General features: G+C 42.0%; 1 protein-coding gene across 2 annotated transcripts in view; it reads right to left on the bottom strand.

Annotated features, from left to right (window-relative positions):
* CCNJL (cyclin J like) overlaps window positions 1–12,731 on the bottom strand; it is a 47,836-nt gene extending 35,105 nt beyond the window's left edge. Inside the window, exons 1-2 of one of the 2 annotated variants that reach the window (XM_054038631.1) lie at window positions 12,532–12,731; window positions 11,611–11,720 (exon numbers count right to left, since the gene is read on the bottom strand). In XM_054038631.1, coding sequence (XP_053894606.1) covers window positions 11,611–11,688 — 78 coding nt within the window. In that variant the 5' untranslated portion in view covers window positions 11,689–11,720; window positions 12,532–12,731. Of the gene's footprint in view, window positions 1–11,610; window positions 11,721–12,131; window positions 12,209–12,531 lie in introns of those variants that run through there. The other variant, XM_054038632.1, reaches the window with a different exon arrangement.
* Between the last annotated feature and the right edge of the window lie 395 nt (window positions 12,732–13,126).

Raw genomic sequence — 13,126 nt, forward strand, 5'->3', positions numbered from 1 at the left:
AGTCACTGGAAAACTGCATGGTCACTGCTCCCCAACATATCACTTGGCATTATGAATGGCATCCTTACTCCTACCACTCCACACTGGGGGAAAGCAAGGGAAACCACAGCTTCACATACACCAATCTATGGTTTTCTCAGCCACAAACAACTACACTGGACTAACAGCCACTTATGAAAACAAAAAGAAAGTGTTTACTTCCTTTTCAATAGTAATTTTAAATGGTTTCACTCATACAGATTTCTAACACAATTTAACATGACATTGTATGCGTTTGTCTGCACTATGATTTTGTGCATGAAACTTTAAAGTTCTGGGACTCAAAGTAGCTTAATTGCTACAGAATGCCCACCAGCAGTCAAGAAATCAAGCAGTACTTGTAAATGCACATCAAGCACCACAGAATTCCTAGTCTCAGGAAAACACCCAACCATGTCTACAAGTGTACAACAAGCACCACACAGTTCATAGCAGCAGGCAAAGCTGCTTTTTCCACACCCCTGAGACGTAGATATGCAGATATAAGTTCCCAGTGGAGGCCAGCCCTTAGTTAAGTAGGAGTCAGGTGAAGTCTTGCCTAGCACAGCTCTAAGGATGGAATTCAAACTGGTCTGGGCTCAGGCACCTCTTTATTTCTGCAATCAGTTCTGGAGCCAGGGCCGGCAGGTCCCTCACTCCCTCTAGGAGCGAAGGACCTGCCACTGCCGATCACGGCTTCCCTCCCCCCGCGCCCCCAATTGCCACTGCCGATCGCGGCTTTTTTTTTGCGCTTGGGGCGGCAGAAATGCTAGAGCCGGCCCTGTCTGGAGCTAGTGCCTGAGTGGTTAATGAAATGAGAAATACAATGGGAAGTTTGTCTCCAGAGCTCTGGAACCACCATGTCAAATTTAGTAGTAAGGGGGTAACATTGACTCACTTTGCACCAGTGTTAGCCACATACTTATTAAATGTATTTCATTGTGAAGAACCCATCTATATAATGGCATCAAAATGCATTTCTATGGTGAACTGGCACCACACAGTTTGGTCAGTTGTGACAACATTAATAGAGTAAGAGCAGAGCAAGGTACTTTCCCCTCTTCAAGAGAAGGAGCATCTGGATTTGTAGTCAATAAAAAGCCTGATAAACAGTGAGGGATTTATTCCAGTTGAGGTATCTGCTTCTTAGACTTTCCCCACATATCAAATATCAAAGATTTCCAATGCTTAATTCCTTCATCTCCTCTTCCACCCTTCTTTCGCCATGTTCCTCTTCCACCCTTTCTCCCAATACTACAGGTATTAATGAAATATCCAGCAACTGACTCAATACGAGCAGAAGATTTAGCAGATTATGTGATGGTTGAGGTAGTAAACCACTGCTCAAGAAAACAAAATGGAATTCATCAGACTGGCTTGTTTAAAAAAAAAAAAAAAAAAAAAAAAGAAATATTTCCAAGAAATACTCCTATCATTTCTCAACAAATGTACCAACAACCTGGGATGCTTGCTCTCATAACAATTTCTTTTTCTATAGCATTAAATCAATGTAACAACTGTCAAAGCAGTCAATTTAGATAGCAACAGGGCACTGATTATTAACATATGAATAGCTATTTTACACATATACAAAATGGTTTTAGTGTGGACAAAGTTTACAGTAGTATTCTTGGGATCCCTCTATCGTTTTGTGACAGGCAGAAATAATCCAAGGATATCATCTCTCTCTCACCATTTGCTGATGACAGTGAGATTAAGAAAACCAATACTTGAAAGAAGACTGTTTCACTACTATGTTTCTTAAATGTAGTTGTGAAAGAAACTGCAACTATATTTGAAGGATGCTATTTAATCCAGTGGAAAGTTGCCTAAACCTACATAGGGCCAAAGCCAGGTCTGAAAACCAAAAATAAAAATTCCCATAGTTTATTCAAATCAGAGTCAGCAACAACCAACAAGTCTTCAATTTTTTTAGTAGTCTGTATGCTGTCTTTTCCTTTGCACTGGATTCTCAGATTTCTTATAACAAGAATCTCTGTGTCATAAGAAATACTGTAAGATTGTTGCCAATTAAGCAGCAGCAGCAGAAATGCCTATAGTTTACAGGTAAGGAAAAAAAAATCCTAGATAAGGTTACCTTAAAAGTTCACCCTCACAACAATTCAACTTATTCCTGTTTTCTATCTTACTCAGCTGGGGGAAGAGGTCCTAATTTTCTCTCCTCAAATTCAATTTCTGCATAGAGCATTAGCAAAAAAAGTCAGGGGTGAAAAGTTAACTCCTTTGTAACTGACACTATTTAAATAAACAATCCTCTTGTCAGGAAGTGTTTGGAGAATAAAACAAAGACCTCAAGGAGTTAGGGAGCTTGTGTTTCTGTTCTTTTTAAGGGGAGAGGCACATATTCCTTAAATTTAACCTAAGCTACCTGTCTTCCAAACTAACTTTCCATTTTTGGCCAGTATTTCAATATTAAGTGAAATCTGAATGCTTAGTTACAAAGGGCCTTCAAACTCATGAGGGGACTCTACAGTTGATGGCATGCTATTCCCTACTGAAACTACCTTTAGCTTCTGCACAAACTGCAGTGTTGTGCCTTTAAGTTACAAAAACATTTACAGAAGTGTTCTGCTAAGTGTTTCTACGATTAGACAGTTGGCAGTAGTTTAGTGAACAGGTCATTAAGGTTAAGAGTCAGATACTATGTTTATGAAAACTTGTTAGTGGGTTACAGTTGATGCTTTTGGATTTTGCTGTCACGATACAGAGATTATGCAAACCACCCCCTAACCACCATCACCCAACAGGAGGAGGTAGAGCTAACTGACAGGTCAATGACACTTCAGAAGGAACTAGCACAGCGGCAGGCCGAAAGCAGCCCATCAGGGTAATCTGCTGGCGGACAATGAGACAGTTTGTTTACATTGCCAGTCTGCAGGCACAGCCCCCCTCAGTTCCCAGTGGCCGTGGTTCACCGCTCCCGGCCAATGGGAGCTGCGGGAAGCAGCGCAGGCTGCAGGGATGGTGTTGGCCGCTGCTTTCCGTAGCTCCCATTGGCCGGGAATGACAAACCGCAGCCACTGGGAACCGTGGGGGCTGTGCCTGCAGACTGTCAATGTAAACCAATTGTCTCGTGGCCCACCAGTGGATTATCCTGACGGGCCACAGGTTGCCCACCACTGAACTAGCAGGATGTGTTTGGTCAGAGGACAGAAATGTGCATGAAAATCCCTCCAAAAGATCATGTTTTACCCTTGTCTGCATCAGACTCTAGCTATGCTACTGCTATATCACTTCAAAGCTGTAGTGTAGATGGGTTCTAACCATGTTAGGGGGACAGTCCAGGGTTTTAACCTTGTTATGGGGCCGCAATTAGATACGCTCTACACTTTTAGCAACTTTTAGCCTTATTATAATTAGGTCACCTATTTGTTATAGAATAGATGAGGCCTAAGTGGCAGAGAAACATTATTAACATAACTTAAAAAACTTAAATAAGAGTCTTCCGGCTTCATTAAGCAAGTTTTAATCGGTATTCCCCCACCCCTCATTTCTAACTAAGCAAAGTTCTAGAAGACTGTGGGGTTAGAGTCTCATAACAGACCTGGGTTCATCCCCATTGCCCTCATTTAAGCACAGGACTGGGAGGGACACTAAGCTATTCGTTTAAAGGATAACACAGGATGTCAAAATGCAGCTCTCTTGAAATTTAAGTATACAGGCCAACATTCTCCCTCCTTCAACAGAGTCTAATTATGGATAAGGTTGTGTGCAAGATATTGATCAACAAACTACGCTGGCTGATTTGTGAAGTTAATAGAGCTATATAAAAATACGATTCTATGCAGCACCACCACCACTCTCCTACAATTGAAAGAGATGGCAGACACTTCCTTTTGAAGAGTACACAACTTGTTCTAAGTGGAGCACATCAGAACTTCCCATATCCAGTAAGTAATGACAATTACTGCATGCACCTACTGGTTTTAAAAATAGGTCAGACAAGCTCCATTTATTTAAAAGCTAGAAGACAAACTTATCTAGAAGACAAACTTCGAAGCACCTCAAAAAACCCAAAAAACAAACAAAAAAAACTTTACTCATGCAAACATGTGGTTCTTGTCAACTGACTTCAAATGGCATTATTGGAAGAGGGATGTTCCATGTTTAGGTCTGTAAACCAGGGCTTAATTGTGCCAGGGCTAGCCAGGGTCGAGCCCCGGGCACCTCTGGTTGTTGCATCAGCTCTGAACGTAAAAAAAATTGCTTGAGCCCCAGCACCTTTTTCATTACAAATTAAGCACTGCTCTCAATTCCACATCAGACTTGCAGATTAAGGTATTTTCGTAACTGACAGTCCTTTAGGGTATGTCTACACTACGAAATTAGGTTGGTTTTATACATTCTATTGTGTATATCCACACTAAGCGCATTAAGTGGGCAGAGTGCGTCCTCACTACCGTGGCTAGCATCGACTTACGCAACGGTGCACTGTGGGTAGCTAACCCACAGTTCCCACAGCCACCCATTGGAATTCTTGGTTAAGCTCCCAATGCCTGATGGGGCAAAAACATTGTCGCGGGTGGTTTTGGGTACGTCATCAGTCACCCCTCCCTCCATGAAAGCAACGGCAGACAATCGTTTCGTTTCAAACACCAGGACGATTAGAAGAGCACAGCAAGGCATGCTGCACAGAGAGGCTGTGAAAACCAGTTTCATGACTGGCCAGGCTTCTGTGTGACAGTTGTGTGTGTTTCTCCTTGATGCAAACCCACCCCCTTTGTTGATTTTAATTCCCCGTAAGCCAGCCACCCTCCCCACTTTGAAATAAAATAACTATTGTTTTGAAACCATGCATTTTTTTTTTTTTTTTTTTAAAGAAAGAAATAACAGACAAGGTAACCCGGGTGGGATGGGAGAGGAGGGCAAGACAATGCCACATTGCTTATTGTAGCCATACTAAAAATCAAACTGTTTGAATGACAGCCTTCTGTTGCTTGGGCCATCCTCTGGCGTGGAGTGGCTGGGTGCCCGGAGCCTCCCCCTCCACGTTCTTGGGCATCTGAGTGAGGAGGCTATGGAACATGGGGAGGAGGGTAGGCGGTTATATAGTGGATGCAGCAGGGGTCTGTGCTCTTGTTGGCTTTCCTGCAGCTCCAACAGACACTTCATCACGTCCGTCCGTTTGCTCCCCCATTAGCCTCAGCATTGCATCCTGCCTCCGCTCTTCACGCTCACTTAATTCTTTCCTGGCCTCTGCCACTGAGTGCCTCCATTCATTAAGCTGTGCCCTATCAGTACGAGAGGACTGCATGAGCTCGGAAATCATGTCATTGTGAGTGCGTTTTTTCCGCTTTCTAATCTGCGATAACCTCAGGGATGGAGAGGATAGGGAGAGCATAGAAACATTCTACGCTCTACGATTCTGGGGGACTGCATGGTCACCTGTGCTGCTGAGTTCGCCACGCTGACCAAATAGGAAATTAAATTCAGAAGTTCCCAGGGCTTTTCCTGTGTACCTGGCTAGTGCATCGGAGTTCAAAGTGCTGTCCAGAGCGGTCACAATGGAGCACTCTGGGATAGTTCCCAGAGGCCAATACCATCGATTTGCATCTGCACTACGCCAAATTCAACCCAGCGAAGTCGAATTTAGCACTACTCCCCTCGCTGGGGAGGAGTACAGAAGTCGATTTTAAGAGCCCTTTAGGTCGATGGAATGGGGTTGGTTGTGTGGATCCATTCATTTTTAAAATCAACCTAATGCGGCTAAATTCAACCTAACCCTGTAGTGTAGACCAGGCCTTAGACTAAGCCCGGCCTGTGGGGAAAAAGAGTGTCAAGAGGAGTTCTTTCCAAAATTTAGTTAAAACTTGTAGTAGTTCACCTAGTATGCTACAGCATGGCCAAGCCAATAAAGCTAACATGAGTAAATCAAAGTCAGCAAATACAGGATCTGAAAACCACCTAGCTCTTAGATAGCTCTTTTAATCAGCAGACCTTAGAGTGCTTTACAAAAGGTGGTCACAGTACAATCATCCTCATTATACAAATGGGGGAAACTGAGGCACATCAAGGGACATGTCTTGCCCAAGGTCAGCTAGCAGGCAAGTGGCAGAGTTGGGAACAGAGTCTAGGTTTAATGAGTCCTAATCCAGTGCTCCATCTACTAGAGATCACACTGCCTTCTCTTTATGCGAACTGGCAACTTCTTACCACTCACTTTCAAACAAGAGCCATACTTTCATAATGTTTTCCCATTCATCCAGAGGGGAAGCTACCTCTGACCATGTATATCATGTTTTTCACTTCATATTTGTACTGTACTGCCAGATTTCTGCTCTCTGACAATGCCTTTCAATATACGCAGTTAAAACTGCAGACTCCACTGCTCAGACATTCAAAAATTTATTTTTTTTGCAGCCTACTAAAGACGACAGACAGGAGTTAGCACACTGTTCTTATGTAAGAGGAGGTATTTGTGCTTGAATGCACTCCACAGCAGGCATTTTTAATCACAATATTAAAAAACATTCTAATTTCAAAGGACAGTTTAATTGCTACTGTGTTTAAAAATCCACTTCTTCATGTGTTCCATTTTGGTATTTTAGAGAGTGTTTCATTAAATTCTCCTTACTCAGTTTAAATTATTCAAATGCTCAGCAGCTAATCTGAGGCAGATTCAGAGAAAACTGAAATTCCAACTGTGAGGAAAGATGAAAGAAGAGAGATCATGAATAACCATGTACTTTATTAGGACACCTGTTCCTTTCAGCTCCATACATATGGTGCCATCTATACTATAAGCAAACTAAAGCTAGCAACCAGTAATGCTATTGTTACAACTTTCAAAAGCTGGAGTTTTTAAAGTGAACAGATTACATTTTTGTTGCTGGGCCGACAATCCCTTTAGAAGCCTTAACGCAATGGAGTTGCTCACTGCTGGTTATGCCTACTTTCATTTTACAACTGATTTAAACTAGAAGGGCATGTTAAAAAGCAAATATTAACATTTTTTCAGGTCATCAAGATGAACAGAAGAGATAAATTGAGTCTCATAGACATGCTGGATCCCGGAAATCCTCCTCTGGATTTTGCTTTCAAGATCTGGAAAAGTTACATTGCTTTTTGCAATGTCCTAGCGCCTGCTACCGCCGTGGACAAAAAAAAAAAAAAAAAAAAAAGAAAGAAAACACAATTGGCTGATTTACTTAGTTGTGATGTTTGTACAATGCTGAATTCAATTATCTGTGCCAAGCATCTGTAATTTATTGAAAAAGCACCTATCAAATAACATTAGGTAAGGAGTAAAACATACAATAGTGGATTTAAGAGGATACAGAATTGAAATGATGAAATTACTGTGGCCTCATTTTTAGTAAGGTCTTGCTTAATTAATAGAACAGGGAAGCCAAGTGTTTAAGGGATCCAGAGAATGTGTGTAAACAACACAGGGAAACATTCCCCCCTATTCAATGGGAGAAAGGTGGAGGTGTTTTTACTGAAGAATGGGGACCATAAACCTGTTGCTTGTAGTACTTCCGACAACTTGTTTTATTACTATCAGGGTTATCTGTTAGTTGGGGGAGTAACTTTTACCTAGAGGAAATATCTATCCCCCCAGACACTGTAAAAATGTAAAGGCACAGAACTGTTTGTTTTCAGCAGAAGGCATCAGCTCTGTTCAACTATCCACCTGGCTGGAAAGCCCACAGACCACTCATTGGCAAAGCAATTAAAACGGCCTTTGAAGGATTAAGTTACAATACAAACTCTTAAAGCTTGCACGCTCAACGGGCTTTGTGAAATTCAGCCCTGCTCTTACTCACATTGCTTTGAGAAGCCATGTAAGAGGTGAATAAAGGAGGAAATACAAGCAGATCTACTGAGTACTTTTAAATTGTAGGAAATGTGCATATCCTGGAAGGAAGGAAGAAAACCAACATACCACAAACACTGGGGGTTGGAGGACAACTCAGAACTCGGTTTCCAAAACAAGCACAGACCATGTTCTAAATAGATTTGTTTCTCTTTTTTAGCACTTGTGTGCAAGGAAAAAATGCTGACTTGCTATTTAAACTCTCTCTCTTTCTAGAGTACTTATTCCTGCTAAAGCAGAGGTACAGGTTTACAAGAAGGCCAATTTCTGTGACATTCTATCCATTTGGTAGGTCCCAAAAACCTCTTGAAAACTGAATGACTTAAAATGCAAGTCGGCCTGCTAGCAGGATGTCCCTCCACCACTAACTACCACTGCACGGGCTCTAGGCTACCTAAAGGTCATCATGGGCAGGAGCACATACACTCAACCCACCTGTTACAGTACTGCTGATTAACAGGGTAGAAGAGAACACTGAAGACTGCAGGGCAGGCTCTGCCCTGCCTTCTACTCCACTAGTGCCCTTCCACCTCCTCAAGCAGTCCTCCAAGGCACAATCCTGCAAGGCTTAAGTGTTCTGACCCAAACAGAGAAGCCATTAAACTTGTACTGTACTTTGACTTCAGACTAGTCATGTCCTTACAAGTGTTCTGGATCTGGCCAGAACACTCAAGACCTGCATAGCCTAGAAAGATACATAGAAGCTACCTCCCGTAGCAACCACAGTACTGCTTCTTGACCAGCCAGCCAACATAGAATGCCAACTCAAGGGATTTATTTCCTCTGATTTATGAGCACCCCATCTCTACAGCAAAAAGCTTCCCAGCACCTTTAAACCAATTTAAACTAGAAGACTTCAGGTGTGCTATGTACATCAGGTGCCTGCCCTCATTATGTACAGCTAACAAACATACTGCATGAAGGACTCCAGTCCATGCTGTAACATCAGCTTTCAGAGGCCCTAATTATCCTCAGAGTACAGTAATTTCAGGTTTTTGCACATGATGTACAGTATGGACAAAGATATATTATGCCACCACCCTTACAAGTTTTTGTGGTTTCATACCCTCCAAAGGAAGGCTCAGTTAGGTTTAATATTAAAATGATCTCCACGTTTCTTGTTTTAAAACAAGTTAAAAATTTTCAGAAACTTTCCTTCAGAAATCCTTATGTTGCTGAATTGGGAAATTTCTTCTCTGCATTAAATACAAACTTTAAGTACGTTCTTCTCAAGAGGGGACAATCTGCCAAGAAATTTGCACCGCAAGTCATGGGCTACATAAAGTGTATTTTTCCCTAGTGCCAAATACAACCTTTACTATAGTTTGTTTCTGTCTCAGACTCACCTGCTTAGACCAAGACTAATCTGTTGGTGTGTTCTTCCCTCCCCCTACACTCCATCCATGACCAGATTAACATGCTGGGCCAGACCACAGCACTGAAAGTGTTTAGAAAACCCCTCAGTAGAGATCAAGAAGAAAAGAAAAAAAAGCTTTGTTTTGTGGGCAACACCATCTGCTTTACTATTTTCTACAGCACAGCACCATAATATACCACTAGGACTCTCAGCAATCTTGTAGTGATAGAAAAGCAGAACAATATTTATGCTTTTTTTGTTCTGTGCTGCTGTTGCAGATTTCCCCATCACTGAAAGCTAATTAGTTAAATGCACTGTATTCTTCCAGAACAAAATCAGAGGTGCTTCTTCTATTTGAAGAGAAACATGCTAAATCTAATTCCTTTTTAAAAATAAATAAATAAAGTAAGGATTTCTTCCAAACTCCCATCTCAAAAGCATGAGCAGGCGACAATCACATCCTCAATACTGCAGGGTTTACGAATCCTGCATTTAGATTTCTCTTTAAGGGAAATTTGCAATTTAAAAAAGAAAAAAGCCTGGGCTTGCATCCTCTTTTTTGCTTCTTTATTATGTATAAGGAAAGCCTGAAGTGTTTTGGAGGGAGGGGTTTATGGGTATTTTTTCACTTTAATATCATATATATCAACTCTCATCTTGCTGGTTATGCGGACGGACAGTCTGTTTTACTGTCTCATTTGTTTCAAGAATTCAAATTTCTAAAACGTTAAAGGCATTAACAAAAAGACTCAACAAATTGTACACCATGACAGTCCCTTTCTCTCTCAATACACTCATATTCTGAGCTCTCAAATATCATTTCATTCTTTAACCAGAATCTTCCAAGCTAGGCAGGACCTGAACTTCTAATGCAAGAACATAAATACACACAGTTCAGGCCTTTCTTATAAAGTAGCAAAAGAAAAGTACAAGCCAATTTTCCCTCTTTTCAACTTCACCTAAAAATTCAAACAACCAGGCCTATTCTTGTCATAGCAGTTGGCATCTATGTGTACACGTTAACAAAATTCTAGCATTGTAGGCTAGTCCAATGTAACTATGTCCCAAAAGTAGGCTGAAGTATGCACTTGCTAAAGACAAATTCTAAGCCACATATACAAGAGGTAAAACATGGCAAAGAAATTACGCAGGCCTCAGAAGAAATTGAGGAGGCAAATAGCATGGGTTTCAGTAAAAAAAGCTTTCTGACCAAATAGAATTTTCAGTGGACATTGAAGTCTTTTGTCATGAAAATTAATGTGGTAAAACTCAATTGCCTAATAAGAGCCTATTATTTACTTTGTCAATTTCATAAGGAATTAGATGGCTGATACAGGAAAATTAGTTTTAAATAACTTCATAAACAAGTTGTTTTCTTTTGCAAGAAAAGAAACAGCTGTTGATCTAGCTTTACTTGTATCAATTATCCCCCCCCCACCCCATTTCAGAATCAGAAGGACCTGTCCCTCAATGTGATAGCATGAGAACAAACAACCCACTTGCCAAGACCTGATAATGATTAAGTCACCTGATGTAATTTATTGTTGAATGCCTGCTGGAGAGACAAGGGTAGTAGAATATCCCAAGTGTTAATTTTGTTAAGGGTAACTTGAAAGGGAGTAAAGTGCAGATAGTTAATCTTTGCTGTGATCTCTCTTTCATGTTACCCAGCTAAATGCATTTAGCAATTCTTTAATGTTTGAAGTGTACCTAAGGAAATGCAACATGTAAATAGACAATGCTATTATTTCTAGCCACTCAAAGCAAGAGCTTTTTTAAATTAAGAGAACAAAACAAAGCACAGCAATAAATCCCTTCAAATACTGCCCAAATATTGTTCACTTAGGTATTTTAATATCAAAGATTTTTTTCTTCTTTAGGAGCACACATGTAGATGCAGTACTAGCTTTATCAAAGCAGACAATTACAGCCAGCATTTGTACTGTTATCTCACAACTCCTCTGCAGTCTGCCAAGAAACAAGAGTCTGTAGTAAAATTGCCTCTCAACCTGTATTTGTTTGAAAACAAATAGAGTTACTTCTTCAGACCTTAAAGATCTTTTGATTGTATGCAGCACAGCAACAGTATCCTCTTTTTATTTAACACACAGTATCATCACCAGCTTTCCTGAATTAAAACTGCTGAACAAAAGCCAGCAGATATTTTTAGCCTGTAATTTAGAGCCTACAAAAACCTATTTATGATTAAAGTATTTTATAGGACAGAGAGTGTTCAGTGTAGCTTCTTCTTTAATTAACTGAATTGATGAAGACAGTTACTTGACAATTTAGAGCTTTAACATTTGTTTTCCTTATAATGCTTGAGGGGGGTGCCAAAGCATTTTTGCTGAATCGAAAACAAACAGGGGAAGGCAAGAAAAGGGAATTAAAGTCCAACCTTCATTCTCAGAGTTTGATGAATGTCTGCTGCCAGCTCTCCTTTCCACCACTGCTCTTCCATCCTCATTCTTCCCATCCAAAGGTGTGGAAGAGAGGGATTTAGTAACTCTGCCGGAAAGGAAACAAAACAAATAAATAAATCAAGCAGCTTGTACAAACCAATCCAGTGCCATCAGTTTTTCATAGCTGTTTTAGTGTTAGTTACTTGCCATCAGATTGACAACACTCCCTAGAAATAAACCACTTGAAAAAATCACTGTTCAGCTTGTTTCAAAGAGACAAAAGTACAAGTTATTCAGGGTCATCATAAGGCCACCAAACTTCTGATCAGATTGTGACCTGTAAGTTTTGCCATTTGTAGGCCTTTGCCAAATCCTTCCAAAGGGGTTTTGCTCCAAAAACATTTCGGAGCAGCATTGTCCTCGGGATCACTTAAAAATTCAGAGAGCTCCTCCAATAGCAGAAGTGTTCCTTACACTGCTGCATCCTTCCCATAAAACAAACCAGTGGTGCCTTTACCCTCAGACACCTTTATTCTCCCATTTTTAGGTTACCAAAGACTTCCTTCTAACTGCCTTTCCCAGGTAAAGGTTTTGTTTGTTTTAAATGGGGAGGGGAGGAGAGGGGTAGAGGACGGGGGGGGAGAGGCAGAAAACGGGAGGAATGAGTCCCAGCTAGAGAAATCCCGGGGGACTTCTTCCCACCTGATGAAATCAGGGCAAGAAATGCCCTGTAATTGATTTTACATTAACTGGATCTAGCCCTTCCCCCAGCTGGTTGTGTAACGCAGTCACACTGGGGTTTTTAATACCCTTCCAATGTGCAATTCCAGCCTGCAGATTGTTGTTGTTGTTTTTTTCTTCTTTTAATTAACAACGCTACACAACTTCAGGACCCTGAAAAATGCCATTTGTGTTACCTTTGCTGGCTGCCTCCTCTTTGCCTCACACACTCTGATCAGCAGCCTTTGTCCTACTCCAACATCCTGCTGGTGCTGCTACAGCAGCAGTGCGAATACTGCAGCCAAGAGGGGAAAAATCAGACCCCAGTAGCCCCTGGCGCTAAAAGTCGGAGGGAAAGACGGGAGATGGATGCACACACCCCCACCCCAGGGTGCACCACGCATGGAAAATAGACACTGGTGCCGCCCCTCCCCCCCTTTATAGCACCCAACCCCTCCAGCCTCCGGCGTTGTTCTCTTGCACCCACTCCCCGCAGCAGGCTCCTGCTGCCGACACTCTATGGGAGCGCAGCAGCGCTCACGGGGGATTACAACCCCGGCCGCGCACCACGCAGGCGCCATGCCTCCGCCCCGAAGGACTCTGGGGACTGTAGTTTCCTCCCCCCTGCGCGGTGAGGCTATGGGAAGGGGCAGGTGAGGCGTGGCTTGGCTCGGGCGGCGGGCGCCCCAGGCAGAGGGTGTCCCGCGGGAAGGCGGCGCATGCTGTTGGGGCTCAGGAGCCGGCTGTCCACGTGCTTGCAGCAGTGCTCTCCGCACCAGGGTCACCAAGCCC

This window comes from Malaclemys terrapin, chromosome 8, assembly GCF_027887155.1.
Source record: "Malaclemys terrapin pileata isolate rMalTer1 chromosome 8, rMalTer1.hap1, whole genome shotgun sequence".
In the NCBI taxonomy this organism is placed as follows: Eukaryota; Metazoa; Chordata; order Testudines; family Emydidae; genus Malaclemys; species Malaclemys terrapin.